The sequence below is a fragment of the Centroberyx gerrardi genome, chromosome 4 (genome assembly GCF_048128805.1).
Source record: "Centroberyx gerrardi isolate f3 chromosome 4, fCenGer3.hap1.cur.20231027, whole genome shotgun sequence".
In the NCBI taxonomy this organism is placed as follows: domain Eukaryota; kingdom Metazoa; phylum Chordata; class Actinopteri; order Beryciformes; family Berycidae; genus Centroberyx; species Centroberyx gerrardi.
The window spans coordinates 11258190-11281353 of NC_136000.1; the positions used below are offsets into that span (position 1 = coordinate 11258190).

General features: G+C 43.1%; 1 protein-coding gene across 5 annotated transcripts; it reads right to left on the minus strand.

Moving 5' to 3' along the window:
* Window positions 1-7: 7 nt before the first annotated feature.
* On the minus strand, window positions 8-17487 carry LOC139910300 (caldesmon). Of its 5 annotated transcripts, none has more exons than XM_071897558.2 (17): window positions 17367-17487; window positions 16819-16922; window positions 11862-11990; window positions 10368-10707; window positions 10238-10282; window positions 9548-10141; window positions 9005-9040; window positions 8824-8891; window positions 8046-8271; window positions 7706-7837; window positions 6289-6332; window positions 6047-6125; window positions 5768-5899; window positions 5574-5687; window positions 4051-4122; window positions 2607-2643; window positions 8-1475 (listed from the first exon to the last, which is right to left on the minus strand). In XM_071897558.2, the coding sequence occupies exons 2-17, from the start codon at window positions 16890-16892 to the stop codon at window positions 1459-1461; spliced, it is 2139 nt and encodes a 712-aa protein (XP_071753659.2). In that variant the 5' UTR covers window positions 16893-16922; window positions 17367-17487; the 3' UTR covers window positions 8-1458. The 5 variants fall into 5 exon arrangements, with proteins under 5 accessions (XP_071753659.2, XP_078139310.1, XP_078139309.1 ...); XM_078283184.1 differs by having other exon boundaries at window positions 8-1472; window positions 8046-8295; XM_078283183.1 differs by having other exon boundaries at window positions 8046-8295.
* Window positions 17488-23164: the final 5677 nt, after the last annotated feature.

A 23164-nucleotide genomic window follows, 5' to 3' on the forward strand; every position in this document is an offset into this window, starting at 1 on the left:
CTTTTTTTTCATTTTTTTTATTGCTGAAGCAAATACAAAGTAGAAGTTCGAAACATTCAAACAAAGCAATCCACCACAACAGTTCTGAAAGACTCACAACACCATTACGGCAGGTTTCAAGCACATATGGACCACTCACAGAGATCAATAAGGCATATTACTGACTGGATGTTCCAGAGAAACACCAGGGTACAGTATATGTTAATTACAGGCCTTGAGTGTACATTTCCTTCGTCTTATCAACCTCTTTGTTGTTGCAATGCAAATAAAATTGCAAAGTGGCATCTAAATTGACAATTGTAAACAAGAAGTTGGAATGATGCCTCCTGATTTGATAGAATTGCATTTGGCCAAGTGGAGAAGCATTTCATCATTTGATTTGTGCCACCATCTGAATCAATATTAAAGTCTATGAATTGTCGCATTTGTATTTAAAGACTTTGTCAAATATGATTGTCAACATTTAAAAAGGTGATAAACCTCCATGTTGTACACAGAAACACTGACCTGCATCTGGCTGCAGTCCTGGGCAGAATGTGCCACTGATATTATGTTCTAGTCATGGTCTCTGTCATTTCTTAAGTGGAGCTATTCAACAAGAAATGAGTCAAGTATGTACAGGCAAATCACCCAATATCCAGCTCAGTGGCAATATACTGCAACAAATAAAAGGCTAGCTGTGACATGGCAAATAAATAGCCCGCTCACATTGAATAAAAACAGTGAATATCATCACAAAAAGCTGTGATAGTGTGTGGGAATAAAACACAGATGCACATTACTGCGTATGAGCTATATGACAACAACATCAGAGCCCCAATACATAGACAAGTCAATGTAATAAATGTAATTAATGACATAAATCTATGCTAAAATAATTAGTATGCGGCCTGAAAGCAAGTTAAAACACAACAGAATCATGATGGCTGGAAATTTGCTGTAATTCTTATTTCAACTTGGTATACATTTTCAAAATGGGAAACTACAGCACTAACCTTGTTTCAAAAGACGGCTACTCCATTATCCATTAAGCATTTAATATTTGCCCCAATTGGTAAGTTACACTTTGCCCTGAAAAACCTTTCTAAGGTATGTCACGTTCTTTGAATTTCTTTCTTTGTGAAAAAAATCAAGTCAAATCCGATGGAAACACATCAACATTTTTTATATCGTTGAAGATAAAATATGATGGATTGAATTGAAAACCCTCACAGCATAGATAGAGCTAAATTATAGGACTCTGCAAAAGTTACAAATATAGCAGGAAGGCTTTCAGCACAAAACAGGCAGAATGTAGCCTTTTTATGTCACTCCTCCTGGTCCCTCGTTGTTTCCTCATTCTGGCGTGAACCTTGTGCGAAATGCAGGCGCACTCTGGGGGAATGAATACACACACTGTAGCGGAGTCTTGTATTTGGTCAGGTACGGCTTTTTTTTTTTTAAGGGGAATCTCACTGGTTAGGGTCTCATGCCTGCTGAGAGAGAGGGAGAGAAACATTACAGATACATAAGTCAATCAGTTAATGTTGCTTTTAACAATACATGGCTTGTCAAAGTTTACTAGGCGTTAATAACGATTAATCTCAGGGCTGTTAAACCTTTAACATTCATACATGTGTGTTTGTGTGTGTTTGTGTGTCTGTACATCAGACCCAGTGCTACCTCTGTTGACACATACCCTGCAGCCTAAGCCATGATACTAGTTGGAGTGATTGAAAGCTGTAACTTTGTCATTTGCCCTTTACTTCATTCCTCAGGGGTCTATTTCTGATGAAGAATTGAGGAGGTTACAAATGAGGATCACTATTTAGGGTTGAAGCTGACACCCGACAAACGCTTTTCCATTCCTATTGTTCAAGCTCTGGCTCAAGCTGCAGTGGCTTGATGTCAGAAGAAATGCAACTTTTCAATGGACGTTTAGGGAAGAAAGGTATTGTCCACCGTTTTATTTCGGCAACACCAGCAGAATAGTGTTAAATGTCTATCGTCATCACTGATGCAACGCCACACGGTTGCCAAACTCTTCTGACAGGCTTTGGGGGAACGTCGTAGGCCTTTATCATTAACATTGAGTGAATAAGCCCGGCGAGCGAGGCCGCTTTGCTGCTTAAATGGTTCGTAATCCTCCCCAGCAGTCTGTCGTAATGTGAAAATCAAGCAGCTGCACTCTGGTATGCCTAACAGCTCGCCGACACTCTGCGCGGCCATGGACAGCCCAGGTGGCACAGGGTGAACTACGCAGTGCAAAGACATGACAGCCATCCCAGGAGTCTGGAAGGTTCTTTATACCGGGAAACAAGGTCATGGCAAGGGTTTTTTTTAAATATAGACCACAATGCCACAGGGCTGAGCCCATGCCCAAAAATCTCAAGCAGCAGATTTGATTTACAGTGAGCAGCTAGTCTGGTACAAAGGGAGGGCCGGTGGGGCGTAGCAGTTACGACTCCGTGGGGGGCTATAAATCAATCAGGTCCACTCCCTCAGTCAGAAACTGGTCTAAAGGACACAGACTCTTCTCTTGACTTCTCCTCCTTCCAGGACTGATTGGGATAAACGCTGATTTAACATGTAGAATGTGCAGATTCACATTCAATGAACAAACTTACCATTTGTGACAAACTTGCTTTTGCCTCCAACTGTCACCTGTAAGCAGGGAGGAAGGAGGGAGGGAGGAAGGAATAAAGAGAAGGGAGAAGGAAAAGTGAAAGTCTTTTAGCCAACAATGAACACCCCGCTTCGTCAACACCCATTCTTCAGCTTATTAGTGGGACCAATTTTGCACTTTGTTGCAGTATTTTAATCTACGGACCTGTCACAGTCAATAGAGGGGTGGGAGAGAGAGGGGAGGTGTAGTGTGGGGAGGTGTAACATACTCTATACCGCATGCCAGGAAAATGCCTCCGCTTATTCCCTTCAAGATTAATGCATACTGCAACATTCCCACCAGATGTATTTATATAGAAGCCATCCCACAAAAAGTCAAAAAAACACACACACACACACACACACAAGAATGGAGTGAAATCCTACATCAAAGAGGCTTTTTAGAGCACTCCTGTTTTTAAACTTGCATCATATACAGCATCCAAGCATAACCACATGCACTGTATTCTATGTCTGACTATAATATCCTTGCTGTAATACAACTATCTGTCATATAATCTTGGTGGCAAAATGCCGCGCAGTACACCCAAAACGTCCTGTAACAACATATAGATCATTTCCATGTATGACAAGGGAACGTCCTCGGTCCAAATCGAACAACCACATCAGAGTCACTACTGTAAAACTCCAGATCCCAGAATGCTATTCATGTCCTCAAGGCCACTGTGGGAACTGATGATAGCGTACACATAATGTACATCGCAGTATGTATGTGAGAGGAGGGGCGATTGGGAGTGATTTGGTGGGAGACGGGGTAAAATCGAAATCCACACCCATCACAGCCGTCTCTCTCTTCCATCGTATCAGAACAAGGTCGGTTTCGTAAGTGGGTGTCCAGTATGGTGTGTGTGTGTGTGTGTGTGTGCGTGTGCGTGTGCGTGTGTGTGTGTGTGTGTGTGTGTGTGTGTGTGTGTAAAATTCCACTTCAATTCAGGCAGCTCAGGAAGAAGTTTTTACTTACAATTCAAAATACAACCCACATTCGACAAAAGATGATTATCATATTCAGACCGTTGACAAACTACTGAAAATGTAAGTTTTCAGCTAAATGTTTGATTCAATCTTAATTCATCTTTTGAATGGACTGACTTGAAAGAGAAACAACCCCAATCGTGACAGCCACAACACACAGTGTGTGTGGTGAGAGAGTGTGCGATTGATAAGAACAGTGTAAATCACCACCACAAAGATCACACGGTGCCTGGTGGAGCGTGCATTGAGTTTATCCACACATCCACAAATTACCTCTCTCATGCATCCATTAGGTCGACTGAATGAAACAAACAAACAAGACACATCCCATGTCACTATTAATCTTCAAAACATTAACACCGCCCCTCCTCCCCAGATCCAGTCGGGATGTGTGTGTGTGTGTGTGTGTGTTACCTTGGCAGGCGCAGAGCTCTTCTTGGTTTCCCACAGGCCGCGCTTGTTGCCAACGTCACCCGGTTTCACATCCTGTCACAAATAAAAGAGCCTGATCTGCATCTGAAGTCACACCCCATAACCCAAATAGTTTTGTGCAATTACAATTAATTACCATACATACCGGTTACACTACTGAATACTTGACACCAGAGTGTATGGAAAGTGTACTATTTGCGGTACCTTTTCCAGTGTGAGGAGTAAGCAAAGGAGAGGAGGGAAAGTTCCAGAAGAAGGAAAGCTGAAGAGGAATGCTGAGAAAAGGAAAATTGCAAAGCTAGAAAAAAGCAGAATTAAACAAAACAGTAAACATACAAAAGACAGAGAATATACATCGATACAGAAGTTCAGTCACATTCAGACAAGTTACAGACATTATCTTCCATGCAGCGCACTGCTGTGCAGCTTCTTCCCATAGGGGGGAAGTGTTGCTGCATAAGTGTTGCTGCAAGGTTATAACGGCTCCTCTGGCCAAGACGTTTGACACTAAAGATATCTCGCTCGTAAATTTCGCGTTAGAACAATGTCACACGTCATGCAGCAATGCCTCTGCATGTGTGGACATAAAGTCTGCTAGAAGACATAAGATTAGCAGCTGGTGTCCTACTTAAAGAAAAGGACACAATGTCCACCATGTGCACCATCATAAGTGACCTCGTGTATCCAGTAGCTACATACCTCATGATATTTAACTAACCCAATTTCTAATTCAGCATTTCCATATTCGTTGGTTGTTTTGCCAGTGTTGTGGGTGGTGCTTGTGACAAATATTGAAGGGACATAACCTTGTATCCTTGGCTGAAGGAGACCTCAAAAAAGAAATTGTGCTCTAATGGTCAAACATGGAGTCACAGTGAGACTGAAATCTATCTCCTTTTGGAGCATGGAGAGAGTCAAATTAGCTTACCAACAATGAGACTACTGTTTTAGAGCTTGAATACACTGTATACTTAATGTATGAGCTGTAAGATAATCTTGAAATAACCACTGAGGCCAAAGTGAGTGATTGCCCCTGTAGAGGGGCGTAGAGACGGAGGCATGTTGGCATGCGGCCACCTGACACGTTACTGCTGCACAGGGCTTGTTGGCTGGACTGCAGTGGGCAACAATACCGTACTTCTATCAGATGATTTCCCAGGGGTTTTGGGGCCTCAATAAATATATTCATACACACTGTATTTCATTTCAGGTATGGAGTTACACGCAGAGAGGTTTGGCCAAACTTTGGTAGAGGGATAGCAGCGTGTTTTGAAATGCAGGTACAGGAATTGTCCATGTGGTGTCACTAGACTACAGACTCAGATGAAACAGTAACTTTGCAGCCAACAAAAGACTGGGATGTTGATGTGTAAATGAGCACATTAGCGTGTACAGAATATCAAGGGATTACTCTACTGAAGTTACACCGGTGTCTACTGTACAATAGTGTGTGTGTGTGTGTGTGTGTGTGTGTGTGTGTGTCAGCTCATTTTATCAGGCCTTACTGCTGGTTTTGCTGGTGCTGCTGCTGGTGCTGGTGCTGCCTTGTCCGCCTCTGCGGGCTTTGCCATCCAACTGTTGACCCGTCCGGCCACGCCCACTTTGATGCCAGCAGCATCCTGGGAAAAGAGACATGTCAAATAGCCATTCGTACATCAATAAATCTCTCTCTCTGTCTCCCTGTCTTTGTCTCTCTCACCTTATTTGCGGGGGCTGGGCTTTCGGAGGAGGTGCCGATGTTGCCCTTCTCCCACATGTTCTTGATGTTGCGCGTGCCTCCTGTAGGAATATCTGCCACAGTAGACTTGGGGGACTTGACTTCTTTGGCTCCCTGTGGAAATAGAGATTGCTTTATTGTGAAGGACAGGGATTTCGTGGATAATCTATTGCATGGATCCAGCTAGTTTTATGTGGAGAAGAGCAGCGCTATCATATGGAATACGGACTGAGGTTTGTGATCGGAGCTGTTGTGTCTCACCTGCAAGGCTGAAGCGTACTGTTCCAGTCTGTTGCCAATCTTGGAGACAATCGGAGTGTGTGACGTTCTGACTGTACTGCTGTATGGATGAATAACACACAGGACCTTAGTATGGTTCAACAACATAAGGGTGTCTCGTTTATTTATGTTTTTTATTATCCACGGAAAGTTGGCTGAGCACATGCCCTGCGTGAACTGTTTGGATGTGAAGCGCTACGCTGTAAAACACCTTGACAGCTCACCTTTTCTGGGCTGACTTGTTCAAGAATTCTGCCTTCTCGCCGATCTGTGCAAAACAGCATGGTTTGAAGTTATAAAACCCACTCGCGTCACTGACATGCACAAATAAATTCTCAAACGGTCAAGTTGTCCTGGCTTTTCCTTCCTGTCTCCATGACAACCTCATTGAGAGGCAGAGCGGTCTGTCCCTGGGAAGGTCTGTCTGTACTGGACGTTGTGTTGGTTGGTGCTGGAGACTCTGGCTGTCAATGAGCCAGGATACACACACACAGCTCCTGAGCTCCGGGGCTGGGAACCCAGACTGCTGTTCACAATGAATTATACCTCCCATGTACACACACAGGCACAGAGAGGACACACACACACACACACACACACACACACACATACATGCACGCGCACACACACACACAATCCTCAGCATTCCTCCAAAAATACCCCAGCAAGGAAATTACCCAGTCTTGCTCAAAAACAGCCATATTTGAGTACGGCTTAGATGCCAGCAACATCACATTAACTTTTTTTTTTTTTTTTAATCCTTGTCATCTAACAATATACAGCTCATATCAGAGGAATTAAAAACAGAAAATCAAATGGGAACAGCAAAACAAACCACCACATTAGGCCACAGAACATGCTGACCATAGAGGGGAAAAGGGGAATAGCTGTGCTGCTCTTGCAATTTGTTAAACTTCAATAACATGGAGACAATAGATACTGATCGATAGGCGAGGTTTAAAAAACAGGAAAAATCATGCTGGTGGGGCACACATGCTTCCAAGACACATATTTTGAGATAGAGAGAGATAGATTGAACCATCCATTTTGGATTGTTGTTAGCCTGTCATGATGTTAAACATACTGACTTACAGAAGTTTGGCTGCCTCTGCTGTTAACAGACTGTAACATGGTAAAAAAAAATGACGACCTTTATTATGGTATCAAGCATAAAGAGAGACTGGTACCTGGAAGCCCCCCTGTGTATCTACCGGAGTATTTCAAACTCCAGTATTGAAGAGAACTGAATTATACTGGAGCAGTACTCAGTACATCAGGGGTTTTCAAACATTTTCATTTTGTTTTCATTTTCTTTTTCACCCCCAAATAGATGCACATAGGGCCATGGAACCCCATTTAATAAGATTTTGACCCATATGGAAAGATTTCTGGTGTTGATGATTTAGTATTTAACTGTATATAACTATATAACTGTCTAAACTGTACACTAAATGGAAAACTGTATAACTGTCTACATTGTATAACTGTCTTATACACTGTCTAATTGGGATAATTTCTAGTCAGTGAAATTATAGTTAAATTTAACTATTCTTCATTCTGCTACGGACCCCCTGGAACACCCTCGAAGACCCCTGGGGGTCCCTGGAGCCCGTTTTGAGAACCACCGCTCCACTCACTCACCTTTGAGGAGCCTTTGGGACTGACAGTGAAGGCGGCCTTTGCCTCGACAGACTCATCCTCCTTCTGTTTCTTCTTCTCTGCGGCCTCCGCCCTCCTCTTCTCTATCTCCTCTCTCATCTTCTTCCTCTCCTCCTGTTACAAACATCGTAAATTGCTGTTACACTTTTGTTGCCAAATCAAAATGATATTCTACACTCCAATCCTTCTACTGTAAGATGCCATTTTTGAAAAGAAATTAATTTAAGAATGTGCAGTACAGTATATTTTATTGACAAGATTAATTCCTTCATGTAAAGTCGAGTTGAAAACTGTGTTTGCTTCTGGTTTGCTCCAACCTCACCTGCTCTTTGGCTTTCTTGTCTGCGATCTCCTGTTTCTTCTGCTTCTCCTCCTCCTCCAGGATCTTCTTCCTGTCCTCCCTCTTCTTCTTCAGCTCCTCCAGCTCGGCCTCAGCATCCTGCTGCTTCTGCTTCATCTTCTCAAACTCCTCGCTTTCCGCGTCGTTTCGCCGGCGCTTCAGCTCCTGCAGCTTCCGCTCTGCCTCCTGTCGCTCCACGTCTTCCGCGCTGGGGGAGCGCACATTCTCCCGGCTGGCAAACACACACAGGCAAAACCAAACATGGAAGAATGGATATAATACACACATACACACACTCACATGTTAATCATATTTACTGACTATATACATAGAGATCCATTGAGAATGAACTGAAAATGATGTAAAAGTTGACTATGAGAGCACCCAGAGGGATTTTCTGGGAATACTGATGCTATAGAATGAGGCTCATTCCAGTGTAAAAGTTTAGCAAAAACATTTGAACCCACAAAGTCCGCCTCTCATTCATCATCAATGGAACAACTCAACAAGTTTATTCAACTTGATGACATGACAGATTACGGTGAGGAGAGAGCTGTTCATGTTAACAAATATGAATTAGACTGTCCTCGGCCAAAGAAATGCAATACGTGTTCCTACTGTGAGTACAGTGGAATTTTCCTTTAACTACTGACAAATACAGGCACATGCAGAGAAGAATAAGAGAGTAGTGTTTGAAAGGTGCAAGTTCAAAACTTTAAACACTGTGTCATACTGGAATGAGGGGTCTGGCAAGCTTTACCTCGAGGTCCTCTCTGGTTTCTTATGTTTGTTCTCAATGAGAGCCCCATTCTGTTTGGTTGGTTCATTCTTGCAAAGGGAAAAATAGAAAAGTTAGATATCAAAACACTGTGCCCATTCAAGTCTTTGAAATCGGAGAAGAATATCCCGGAATTTTAAATGACATTCAACTTTTATTTTACCTTTTCCCTAAAACCAAGTCTCTTTGGCTTCTCCTCCTTTGCACGGAAGACAGAAATTGAAGGAGATTAATCAAACAGTGAAAACAGCAAGTCCCAGTGGAAACACATTATGTCGAAAACCCACAAAAAAAAAGCCATAATACGCTGGTGCAGTCTAAGGCCTGGCAGTGAATGCAATGCAGATGTAAGCTGAAGACACATCACACTGTGAGAGCTCAGTGACATCCTCGGTACGGCCACCTCCTTCATCCATGTGGCAAGCAAAGACACTGTGACTGCGCTGTGATCTGTGACCGCACCGCAAAGCATAATGGCAGCGCAAATATCTGCGAGACAAGAACAAAGCCTGGATAAATCAAATGTGGCCCCCTCAATGTCACTTAATGTTATGGATTAAGGACTTCTGCACTTCTGTTACATTATAATGTCTGTATTCTGTTATTTTACAAATGGGGACATTCGTGCCAGTGCCTGCATTTGACTTGTCCAGGATTTTTTGAAGTGGCTGTTGGTGAATAAAGCCCCTATAAGTCACACTGATACCTCCTCTTTCTTCTTCTTTTCTTCCACCTCTCTCTTTTTCCGCTTATCCTCTTCCTCTTTCTTCTTCTTGTCGTCCGTCTCCTTTTTCCGCTTTTCCTCCTCCTCTTTCTTCTTCTTGTCTTCCATCTCCTTTTTCCGTTTTTCTTCCTCGTCCTTCTTCTTCTTCTCCTCCAGCTCTTTCTTCTTCTGCTTTTCCCCCTCCTCTTTCTTCTTCTTCTCTTCTGTCTCCTTCCTCTGTTTCTCTTCCTCTTCTTTCTTCTTCTTTCCCTCCATCTCCTTTTTCTGTTTTTCCTCTTCCTCTTTCCTCAGCCTTTCCTTTTGTTGTTTTTCCTCCTCTTCTTCTCTCTTCTTTCTTTCATCTTCTTCCCTTTGCTGCCTCTCCTCTTCCTCCCTCTTGATCTTTTCTTCCGTTTCCCTTTTTTGCCTCTCCTCCTCCTCTCTCCTCATCTTTTCTTCCATCTCCTTTTGCTGCTTTTCCTCTTCTTCTTTCCTCTTCCTTTCCTCTTCTTCTTTGTCAGGAACAGCTTCCTCTTCAACATCTTTCTTTACTAAATCTGACTGCTCTACCTCTACAGCCTTCTCCTGAATCTCCTCCTATAAGATAAGTTGCATTCATTTTCTGTCAATGTCAGTAATAATATATCAACTAAATACAGAGTTGGAACAAATGCTCAGATCAGAATTCCATACCTCATTTCTCGTGGTCAATGTTCTTGATTGCTCCTCAACAGATTCCTGTTTAAAGGAAAGAAACGCCATCAGTCAGGAACAGAATAATTTAACTTCCTACGTTCTCATCTCTGAATGCGTAACATCTTACCTCCGTCTTAACAGCCTCCGGTTCAGGAACAGTTGCAGACTCCTCCTCTACCTTCTCGGCGGTTGTTGCCTCCTCTTCGGCCGGTTTCTCTTCCTTCTTCTCCTCCTCTTCTTCCTCCTCTGCGTCTCGGTGTCTGCTCGCTCGGCTGGACGACTGCTCTTCCAGGGTGACGTCCGTGCCGTTGGTGGTGGTGACGGTGGGGTCGAACTCCTTCTGTCTCTCCAGGGCCTCCTGCATCCTCTTCTGCCTGCGCTCCTCCCTCTTGGCCAGGCGATCCAGCAGGGCCTGGTCGTCATCTTCACCTCCAGCGCCGGTGGCGGACGACTCTGTCTCCGTCACACTGTAGGCACAAACAATCCACTCGGTCACAATAGCAATAGAGCACTAAATTTGCGTCCAATCCCAGTCTAATCTCCAAATCCCAATTCCAATCAAATCTCTAGTCCAATCAAATGTGGTGAAACCACATCTAGGTCTGTCATTGGATGTTTCTACTGTGGCTAACCAGGGGAAAGATCAATCACAGAACCACTTAACCACTGGAGGCAGTTTCCAAAGCTGAGGCTGGTGGTGATTATCAATACCAAGAATTTCAAGTTTATACTTTTAGTTGTCCTTGTAGAGAAAGTTCTTCCCACAGAGAATACATCTTTCAGTTTGAGATGGGCTGTCTACCAGATTTTTTGCCATTGATTTTCCTAGCTGTTTCAACCTGCTCTGTGCTATAGACTATAATGCTGTTTATTTGTACAAGCTAGTTTGGACGTGATTACGCAGTGAATCTAGACGCTTCCCATTCATTCTTGTTGGCCAAGTCAATGTCCAATCCATTCTCTATATTTTGTTGTTGGCAAGTAAACTTCTGGGGTCTTTATCAGCCCTCCATCCTAGACGGTCTTTTGTTTTGAAACTGTACTTCAGTAGATATTATGTCAAATGGGTCATGGAGGACACAAGAATGGACAAGAATACATATTTAGAAAGATGTTGGGTGAGGGAATAGAGGGGAGGTACTTTCCAGTCCAAATGCTACAGCCAATGGGCACTTGGACCTAAACACACACCTGAGGCCAATCACGTAGTCAGTGCAGCATAAATTCACCGCTGGCAGAAGTGTGGTCAGTTTGGAATTTATATTTGACCAGTCAACACCTCTCCAATGTCCACCAAGAAGCTGGGAAACACAAACCAACCACTTCTGCAAACAAAACCACTCACTACTCTCTCTCTCTGCTTTGCTCTACAGGCGGTTTCTGGGTCAGCTTTACTCTGAGGAGAGAAATAACAACAAAAGCTTCAGACGGGAGGTTTCTGCTTAGATTTGCTCCACTTCCCCTTTCCCCATAACTTTAATCAAAGATACTTTCTGTATCCCCATTAACTGCCTCCATATTGTCTTATTTTATTGTGATTCTTGCCTCCAAGTCCCCCAGGGTTTGCCACACTACACAATTGTGGCATTATGGGATTTTTGTCCCTTGAGCCACGTTGTACCTGTTAGTGTTGATGACATCAGAGCCACCAGACTCCTCTTGCTCCTTCATCTTCTTTCTCTCCTCCCTGGCACGTCTCCTCTGCTCCCGAGCCGCCTCCTCATCATCATCGTTGGCGACTCCGCCCACCCTGAAACATTGTCACAGGCACACATATTAAAATGCATGATGTCAGTTAAAGGACCATAACAAAATTGATGTTTCACTCCAAAATGAGATAATTTCAATTTACTACTACTCGAACAAAATTGAAATCACATTATGGGTTGATATTAAAGTTAAGTCATAAGACCTTCACCTACAAAAGAGTTATGGTTTTGAGGATATAATCACCTGTGTTTATTTAAAATATTGACTGAATTTCAGGTAGCAAAATGTTTCCCAAATGGACATAAATGGCAATTGAAACTCTTCAATTCATATTTCCAGTGAGTGGTAGACGTGCTTTGAAATGTCCTCTACCACTGAAAATCCTTTCTGCCTAATTGTTTTCTTTATGTTTTCATTGAATGTTGTACAAAGGGGACTCTGTTGGGGTCTGAGGTTGAAGGTTCTTGAGGAATAAGACTTAATCATCCAACATGGAGGAAGCAAAGCTCAGCAGTACTGTTGCTTCTCAGAGATGATTCATATATAGTCAAACAGACAACCATATTGAACCTGCCCAATTAGACTCATTTCAGCTCATACATCATGCCACAAAGGTTTCAATTGTAATTCCAATGTTTTTGCGATCATGGTCATGCATTCCCAATACAACTGTCATTATGAAAACCATGTGCCAATATCATATATGTAGTATTATAAAGTCTTTGTTTGGGTGTTAGCAAATGCAGGGTCTATCTGGATTGAAGGGCACATTTTGAACCCCATCTCGACTGCATATGCCTGGGAAGTGAAGGCAAACATTTTCTGAATGTTTAGCAACAACAGCCGCTCTGACTCAGAGTAGAGAGAGTGTACAAGAAGAATACGAAAGGCTACGCTCTCAGAAAACTATTAAAAGATACTGTAAATTAACATTCTTGTCAGTCAAACACTTGACCCTGTGCTGATCCGCATGGCCAGGGCCCCAATCCAATATCCTGATCCACATGAGCCGCACCGTCTCAAGCTGACCTCCAGAGACACGATGGGGATGGGAGATGCCACAACAGAGAGAAAACAGCTTAATAGCACACACACATGCTACATGTGTCTGAGATCCAAATGTCACATTGAAGAAACAGAGAGAGCGCTCCAAAAGAACGACCCCCTCGGCATTCATTATGCTAACAAGCATATTTCTGAGGCCAGAAATTGTGAGCAAACATCGGGAGAGATGGTGTGGGGGCAAGAAAAAGAGTGAAAACAGAAGAGCAAGAGGAAGAGATGGAGATTAGAAGATATTCAATTTTATCTGCACAAATGAGAAACTGACATAAAATAGCAGGGAGTAAAAGAAAGGCAACGTATAAAGCGTGCAGGAGAGGCTGAAACCTCAGGGCCAACGGGACAATAATAATCATTCTACAACACAAATGACTGATTTCAGAAACATTTCTAAAATCATCCACTTCTTTTCCTTTGCCCTCCTCCTCCTGCCCTTCCCCTCCCATCTTCCCCATCTCCCTCACATCCTGCCATTGACCTTCGTCCCAGTGTGAGCACATCCACAGCCAGACTGCGAAGCATGCCAGGCTGCATCTCTCCAAGCATTACCAGGCTTTATGAGGCGGGGAGAGAGCTTGAAATGGCCCATTGATAGAGCGCGGGTATTATTTCCCCCTGCTCTTCCTGAATCCTCAACACAATGATTTACAGATGTTGCAAGAGGAAGAGGTGGATGGGAACCACAAGAATCCTCTCTGTCTCTGAAACAGAAACAAAGACCCAAACGAGGCGGAAATCCAACAAATCCTCAGGCAAGGCTTCTCCAAATGGCACAGGTCGCCCGGAGAAATCATTGAGGAAGTAATTCAATTAGATATTACTCCACCCAAAGTTAGAGGCCTACTGTAAGACTCCTGTCAAAACGTTACGGACTGTTGCAATTGCGGATGGCCTAGAACAATGACATGAAACAATATCAAATATCAAATGGATGGAAAGATGATGAGGGCTACTTGGCTTAACAGGGAGAGTGAGAGAGAGACAAAGAGAGAGAGAGAGAGAGAGAGAGAGAGAGAGAGACTCCACTAAATACTCCACTCAAACTAAAGCTAAACATATCTAGCTCTGAAATAAAAACTGCAGTCAAAACATTCCAGTGTCTGCAGCATTTCCTCAGGCTGCAGAGCGGAGCAGGGAGGCTGGAGGGCCGGAGCGGCTCGGAGAGGCAGAGCAGGAAAGGCAGGGCAGGAGGGGTTGGCATGGCTGGCAGGACCGGCTGCAAGACTGTGAGAAAATTGCTAGGAACGCCCTTCTGACTGAAGCCAGAGGAAAGGCTGATAGGACATCTGATAGGACACGGCAGCACACAGCACTGGACTTTTAAAACTGGAAGAAAATCTCTCCCTCACCTCTACAATGCTGCATTATATTCCACTGTGGTGAAGTTGAATTAAACGTATAAGGCATGTCAGATGTAATACGCTACGTCAATAGCACTGTAACTAATGCCCATGTGGTAAAAAAAAAAAAATCACAAGAACAAGTTAATGAATGAGGGTTGGGATGGAAATGACACTTTCATATCAACATGTTCCAACTGTACATATTTTCACGTGTTTTCAATCATCTTTCTTTTCTGAACTCTAAAGACGGACAAATTGGTTCTCCTCGCCCGTTGAGAGGTTTGGATCTGAGACCATCAATTCCAATTAAAGTTTCTCTTTGATCAGTCTTGAGGCCAGCAGATGTTTTCACACATTTGGGATGAGGGCATTTCACCGCAATATGGAGAATCCAATGTCTAACATCAAGAACTCGTCAAATATAAACTTCCAGCTCTTCTGATCACATTTCACTGTCTAATCATCCAGCTGTTTGATCTAAACTTTAATTGGTTGAGTAATTACGCCGCAGCTGAGCACTACAGGTGGCAACAACGCTGCTGATTACACAGTAAAACAGTTAGATCTCTGTCTGTCAGCTCGTATTGTTTTACTGAGAAATTATGAAGTCTGAGTTATTTTCTAGCCTTGTTTATATTGACAATGAGTTATGTAGACAGCTTTAATGGCTCTGCAGGGGCGAGTTGACTTGGTTGTCAACGGGAAGTCAGGAGTTTTCTTTGGTTGATTTGTTTTTGTTCCTGGTTTTTATTTTCTTGCTCTTTTTCACCGCTCTGCTTCCATCTATACTCTTTCCCATAACTTCCAATTCTCACAGTCAACCAAACATGTTGAAACTGTCACCAATATGTTTACATAACCCCACAATTTTGCTGATTTTTATATTCTATTGAGGTGTTTATATCTTATTTTATTTTTCCCTGCTGATTGCTGCTGAACACCCTAATTTCAGTCAGATCAATAAAGTTTCATCTTATCTTCAAATTCATACATGTAAACACATTCACACCTCGGAGCTGCCCAGCATAACCACAGTCTGTCTGTTTTACTGTTAACCACAAGGCAGCTCCACTGAAGCAGTTGGGGATGCAGTATCTTGCTCAAAAGCACTTTGAACAAAGTCATTTTTAAAGGAGGTTTTCCCAGATGATCCAGGGAATCGAGTCTGCAACTTTCCAACTCATAACTGCACAATCTACTACTGGAATAGACACAGCAATGACTCTTCTGAAAAAGAGATCTACTGGGGTGGAGAGAGAGAGAGAGGGAGAGAGAGAGATAGAGGGAGAGAGAGAGAGAGAGAGAGATAGAGAGATCCAAACAGCAGCTTAGACAATCGCCTCCCTAATGAGTGTAAAAGGCGATGGAGCTTATTCAGCCGTCATCGCCTGACCGCCATCCAAGTGCTGTCTGCTCCACTCTGCTACATGTGGATGTGCTCAGACATACACACACACACACACACACACACACACACACACACACACACACACACAATCGCACTTAAAACTCCCTCATGTAAAAATGCATGAACCGACAGGCAGAAACAAAGAGAGACAGGCAGACGCACACACTCACACACACACACACACACACACACACACACAAATACACACAATAGGCCTTGATCACGGAGCATCTGCCTCCAAGCCCTTACATGGCTAATGGATCACGAGAGGAAGAGGAAACAGGTGAGGAGAAAAGCCTTGAGCATGAGTCCATAATCTCTCAATAACCAGGACTCGCCAGTCTTTTTCCAAAACATCTCTCGAATGGTTCGTTGCACAATAGCTCTGAAACAATATTTTACTCCTAGATGTAGGGGTTTGACAAAAATATTTACGTTTATGAATAGATTGACTGCATTTCAATTGTGACAATTCACTGCTTTGCATGTCATTTTCCACATGAGTAAGCCACAACTACTTCACATTGAAGAACTATACAGTAAATAGTGAAAGATGGACTGTCCTAGCAATAACTCAAGTGCTTTGTGCCTAATAACTATGACAAAGGAGATTTAGTTTGTAAAGATGGAGGAATGTAAGCTCCAGCTGATCCAACATGCCGTACCGAAGCTGCATATTTATCCGGTTTGTTTCTGAGTGGTGAGTCAGTCAGTCAAACACTGATGAAAATAATGAGGCTTTGAATTAAGAGGATGTCCCCAGTCCTTTTATGGTGTGTGTGTGTGTGTGTGTGTGTGTGTGTGTGTGTGTGTGTGTGTGTGTGTGTGTGTGTAAAATTGTGTGTGTATGTGTACATGTGTGCACCCACTGTACATCCGACAGGAGAATAATATGAACGTGACCACTGCACAAGACCCCATCGACTCTATTGACCTTTTTATCTCATTCCACTGAATTTCACTGCTGATTGAGTGTGTGTGTATGCATGTGTACACTTGCACATACAGTATGTGTATGTGCTCCTGGACCGGGGCATTGTGGATGAGTCACTCACTTCTCAGTATCGAGGCGCATCTGCTCTCTCCTCTGCCTCCTCTGCTCCATGCGGCGGTCAAAGTCATCGTCCATGATGCCCAAAAGGTTCTCCTCACGTTCTCACTGCAACACACAAATAGGATATCAGATAGTGTAAAGTCAGTACCACAAGTTACTGCATCAGTCAGTCAATCAATTAATCAATCCATCCATCCATCTTGGTGTCATGCTGCATACTTGATCAAGAATGTTTTAAATTGTGCTACACATTCTTGGATTATCTTAACACCAGTGTAATTTTACAGTCTGAGTACAGCAGGATCTCACTACCATGGGATAAATCTCATTTCATCATCATGTAAATTTCACAGCTCTGGGCCTCTGTTTAATAGCGGAATGACAAACTTATGTGAGTGGGAAACTGTACAAAAGTCAATAAACAATCAAGTCATAAGTCAAGCTGTAACTCAGTAGAAACACATCAAGGTAGGGGACCACCCAAGACAGCTTCATGACATGATGGGTAAAAAAGAAATTAAAAAAAGACAGCCTGTTGGTTTACAATACCTTAGCAGTAGCTGGAGTTTAGTCCATGGACAGCAATCCCTCCTCTCTCCCTATATCAACTTCTACAGTCTGGTTTATATCTCAGCCCTTCTGCAGCACAAAGAATTCCTGCTTGCTCTTTCAGCAGCTTTAACTACCAGAAAAGGCAAAGCCTGCCTCTGCTCTCTCTCTCTCTCTCTCTCTCTCTCTCTCTCTCTCTCTCTCTCTCTCTCTCTCTCTTGCTCAGACTCCCTCCTCCTCCTCAGCCCCACTCCTTCTCTCTCCCTCTCTCAAACTTTTCCCTCCCTGATATCGTGCTTCAGACTCTCTCCAACTTGCTTGCTTTGTCTTATCCCTTTTTCACATGCTCTTCATTCGCTCTTTCCATCTACTCTTGTCAAACATGCCTGTTTTTTTTTTTTCTGTTTTTCCTCTCTTCAAAATGAATCCGCCGTTTCCCTCTCCTTCAGACTCTACCTAGCACCCTCGTCTCCTCCTCCAACTTTCTCTCCCTCCTCCTCTACCTGTTCTCTTTTAGGCTGCTTTGTTTACAGAGCTGGCGCTTGTTAGTTTAACTGGGCAAAGGGGTGTAATCTGCCACCAAATGTAGTCACCTCAGTTACTCCCTGAGTGGAGATGGAGGCCCATAGATCAACTGGGTGGACAGGCACAGATAAGTCTGGACTGGAAACAAAGAGATGAAATATGCCCCTAACAAAACACTCCTCATTCATTACAATAATCAATGATCCCTCTACTCTTGTTTAGTTCAGGTCCATTTAAAATCTCTATAGTGTCTCTCTGGCATCAGACATGAAGAAGTGCGCATGCGAAATTCGTTACAGATTCTGCATTATAGATAAAAGGATAATTCTACTATAATGCTGCCAAAGTATATAATCTACAATCCAGTATACATCTACAGCAATCAATCTACAGCCCAAAGCCTCTAATACAGTAATAATAAATCTGTATTTGGGTTTGCACTGGCAGGGGGTAATTTACCAAAGCCTGGTCCGTTATGTAATACAGTAAGCCCATAACATCCTGTGCCAAGTCACTAGCTGCAAACCTCTTTCTGGCTGATGGAGGACACTCCGGACTGAGATGGATGAACTGAGTGCTCATGGATATAATCAGCAAATATGTTGTCAGTGTACAGAGCCAGATGCAATATCAGACAGCAATTTCTTAGACTTCTGAAGAATAAACATAAGGATAAGAATAAACAAGAGAATTCATCACTAACCCCTTAAAAAAGTTTTGAGTAGCACTGATATGTAAAAACCTTTAGTTTTGTGCGCCAAGTTCAAACTGCTGCCAATGAAAAACCCTTTATCAAATGATCCATTTTCGTGCGTGGCATGCTTGCCAGTTGCACATTAAGCAGCTGCCATCAACCATCTTTTGCCCATCTTGTCTGAGTCTGGAAGACCATGACTCTGCCAGTAACCTCAGCCAACAGATACAGTGCGCTGCAGTGTGAGAAGACAGAGGAACTCTAAAGTGTGATTTTCAGAAAGGCTCGAAATTCGGTCCCACTCCGAGGAGGAAGGAAAATGAAACCCCAACAAAAACAGTCCACTTCCAGACATTTTGGCTTAGCAAATCTAGTGAAAATAAATCAAAAGTGCTTGTGTGTACTTTTGTTTACAGCCCGAATTTCCTGTGCATGTTTAAACATCCAAGATGATTATCGTTTGGAAGAAGATGATAATTTTTGATGGTTTATGATGAATACGTAGCATTTAATTTCTGCAGCACTTCATCAGCCTTTTCTACTTGAAGAAACACCCAAATTGATTTACTACGCCTACATTTACACTAATATGGCTGATGCCCGACGATGGCATCTCTTTAGTACTTTAGTACTGCAACACAGTGAGTTAAAGGGTGATCCTACAGCAAAAGGCAGCACAGCAAAAGTTAACTAATGGTAGGATCATGTTGATACAGCAAATACGAGCCCAGCTTTTGGTCAGACTGCGATGTTTTCTGTTGGTGGTCCTGCTCATATTCTGAAGATGAGGCTAAAGACAGCGGTGAAGGAAAAGACCTCCAGTCCAACTTGGTCCAGGATTGGGAATTTTGCTGAAAGCCACATTCTCTGGGATGCCCTGACATTCCACACACACACACACACACACACACACACACACACACACTAACGCACGCAAACAGCCGTATGAGACTGCTGGCATTTGAGGACATGCAGAGCGAAGATGATATGGGGAAAATTTCTGGCCTGCTTCATGACCAAACCATGCATCTATCTTCTTCTGTAACAGCATACTCCATTACACTGGGAATGGAGATGTGAGACGTGAGCTCACTGGGTCAAGCTGCCATCGTACTTCATCTTGTTTGTGCCGTGCCACATTGTGTTTTCTCTCCTCACATTGACGAGGCATGACTTCAAATTCCAGAGATAACTTTTTTGTGACAACAGAGGAAAGTCCCTGACCTCAAACGCGAGAAAAAAACGAGCAGCTACAAACCTTAATGTCTCAACCAGTCCAAAGGCAGCGCAGTACAGCTAGCGTTATGATCATACTCGTCCATATGAGGCTATGCAGGATGTACGTAACTGCATGCAGAGTTATAAATGGGCCACTTCAGTGTCATCCCTTAGTTTGTTATCTGTGAGATCAGATCTGAAGAGGAGCCCACCAACAGCGAACAGTGGATCATAATGGGACACAAGCATATAACAGTTTAATTTTCACAATGGCCAATACCATATACAGTCACAAAGGCTCAGAAACAGAATGGGCCAGAAGAGGCCTTTTTTTTCTACTTTTAAACATCAACTACACGCATAACGAGACAGTATACACAGTATTGAGCTTTCTGGGAAAAGGGTGACACTCTTGTGTACATCACTTCCCTGGAAAATAGGAAAGTGTTGGAGATTTATTGCAAGACGTAGCTCTTAGTTTTGGACAAAACTTTGAGAATTCTAAGAGGTTTGGAGAGGTGGTTGTTGCTAACGTCTAAACCATGATGATGTGTAGAGTCTAGGGATGAGAAGTTTGAAAAACTGCCAGAAACTGTGAGGGGTCTTGCTATTTTTCAACTCTGGTAGGTGAACATTCTCAGAAACGGGATGAATAAAGAATCATTTAACATCATAGTGATAATGTTTTTTTGGCATAATTCAAAAAAGCACTTGAAATAGAAAAAGACATATTGAAATCAAGCCTTGGCAGCTTTCATCATCTATCTGTACAGGGTATTCCTGTCACGATGAAATATGTTTGCATAAGAAACCGTTTCCTTTGCAAGGAAAAGAAGGCTCAGAATGGCCAATATGCTGTTTGGCATTACAGGTGTCAGACTACAGATTGACAAGGCGGGAGTTTCAGGGACTTCCCAGCAAGCAATTGATGGACAAAGATGTGCAGTAACCAATGATATTATACATAGAAAAAAGTTGTAATTACAGTGTAATTACATATCTTCTAGTGTACAAAGCCTTTTTTCTGTTTAGTGTTACATTTGGTGATACACACCTAATTCAATCTTGAGCATAGTGTTATTTTTGTTTTTTTGGACAGAATGATATTATGGCACAGTAAAAAGTCATATTCAAACTGCTTTGGAAACTGTTTTGAAGTGATATGAAACAGATATTTAGGTCCCAATTTCACAAAACAATGCAGGTAGCAGCTATGGACGACTACAGACGTCATTTTGGCGCTGTATTTCAACGTTGGTGCAGACTGTGGGATCAACATCTATTCGGCTTCAAAATGTTTTTGCTGGGTTACCACCAGGTGCAGGTGTCCTGACTTACTGCCCCCCCCCCAACCCAATCCTTGCATCCCTCATCATCACACAAAGTGTCCTTCTCAGTGGTGATATAGAAGGTATTTCAGCTATGTGCTCCCTGGCCTCCTGCATTTGGAACAGTGACAACATCAGTCAATATCCTGTCAAGGGCACCTTGTGTCCTGCCAATGCACACATGGTTACCATATCATAATAACTACCACTGTTAATGTTGTCATTGTCATCATTATCATCACTTTTGTTGCCATCATCACCATCGTCATCTTAAGCTTTTCTTTTCATAACCGTTTACATTTCTTACGTAATTTCAAAGCCATACGTCCCACCGTGGAAATTCAGTGTTCCATTTCTAATCTATAGAGGCCAAACCCTGACACAATTCCTCTCACACGTGTGACAAACTGCTATCCATCATTCCCTTACAGCTGTTCTTATATGGGACCAATTAGGGTCGGGGCATGACAAAGGCTGGTCTGTGTTTTTGAGACTGGAGGTGGAGCAGTTTGGACGGTATGGAGCGTCAGACAAAGGCTGACCTGCAGGCTAACAGCTCACAGACATGTCAGAGTCGTGCTGCAGTCCTGTTTGGGTTGGCCCGCGTCCAGCCGGGCCACCGAAGCTCCACATGTGTAAAGTTTAAAAACTCCCACTTTGGCAGCCAGAGGCGACTGCCTTCCCACCCCCCACCTTGTGCTGTCGCCCCTCGCACTAACATGTACAAATGTGGATGCGCGCACACACACACACACACACACACAGAGGATAGATATACACACTTCAGAATCCTCCAAAACAGCTGTCCCATCAGTCATCAGACAGGTGATTTGTTTGGAGTAGAGGTGTGTTGGCGGTTGCTGCTCTCACACCTTCTATCCACTGACACAATCACATGGCAAAAACACAGTCTCTATGGAGTTAGGCAGAGAAATGGAAGAAATCACAGTCCATTGATCATATTGTTCTTTTTTACTTTGATAACTTATACAAAGGGTGCAATTTACTTTCTAAATTTGCCCAAATACCAATGTCTGCTTCTCCCTGCCCATGACAGGGAAACAGCCCATCTAAGCTCCCTCTACATTAACTGTAAGACATTCTTGTAATCTCCCCATTTATACGTGGACAGCGTGTTATAGACTTCCCCCGCTCTAACCAGTCTTCCTGTCATAAGGTAGAATCAAGTCCACAAATCATTCCCACATGACGGGCGCCCAGGACAGATTCAAATTCATACATCTGCAACTGATTTGACTCTCCGGGCATGTCGCCCTGGCCTCGCCGCGCCTCCGCTCTCCCTTCTGTGGCCTGCTCAGACTCATGGGATAGAAAGCTGGTGCGGGACCTCCAGTATGCTCTCTCTCTCTCTCTTTGTCAGTGTCTCTCCCCCCTTCTCTTTATCTTTCTCTCTCTCTCTGCCCTCCCTCCCCCTCTCTCCCTCTCCCTGGTCAGTCTGCTCTCATGCCACTGGCAATTCATCACTTGCAGCCCCTAACACTCACCAGACACTGCTCATGAATATTCATATAAACAGGTAAAATAAACTATAACTGTCAGAAGTGGAAAACAAAAGTGACAAGGAAACAGTTTGGTTTGTTGCTGGTCTGAAGTAAATATTGCAGATTGAAACAACGGTGCTGGTTTGTTGGTAGTGTGCAATGGACTGGCTTGTAAATGCAGAAGAATATAGTCTAGTATGCATTCTGTCAAATACTGTCAAAATACTACATTTATATTTTAGGCATTTAGCTGGTCTCCTTTCTGGAGAGACTTACAATAAGCAAAAAGTTGGGGGTTCAATGTCTTGCTCAAGGACACTTTGACAGGACAAATGACTTTTGATGGATAATGATTCTCTGTTTGCTGGGATTGAACCAGTGACTTTTCTGTTACAGGACGGCCTCTTAAGCCACTCCTAGGCCACCCTGTAATCTTAATAGTTCAAATACAAACAGAAGCAGAACATTTCTAGACAATACCAGACATGATACCTAATAACTACAGTATAATGTCAGCATGAAGAGAAGATT

What these genes read in the sequence shown, in the direction of transcription:
- LOC139910300 (XM_078283183.1), bottom strand. Translation starts at nt 16,892, where the DNA reads ATGGACGATGACTTTGACCGCCGCATGGAGCAGAGGAGGCAGAGGAGA. An exon ending in ATGCGCCTCGATACTGAGAA is followed by an intron (nt 11,991 to 16,818) that starts GTGAGTGACTCA and finishes ACAATGTTTCAG; the next exon opens with GGTGGGCGGAGTCGCCAACG. An exon ending in AAAAGAAGAAGAAAGAGGAG is followed by an intron (nt 9,041 to 9,547) that starts GTATCAGTGTGA and finishes TTCCGTGCAAAG; the next exon opens with GAGGAGAAGCCAAAGAGACT.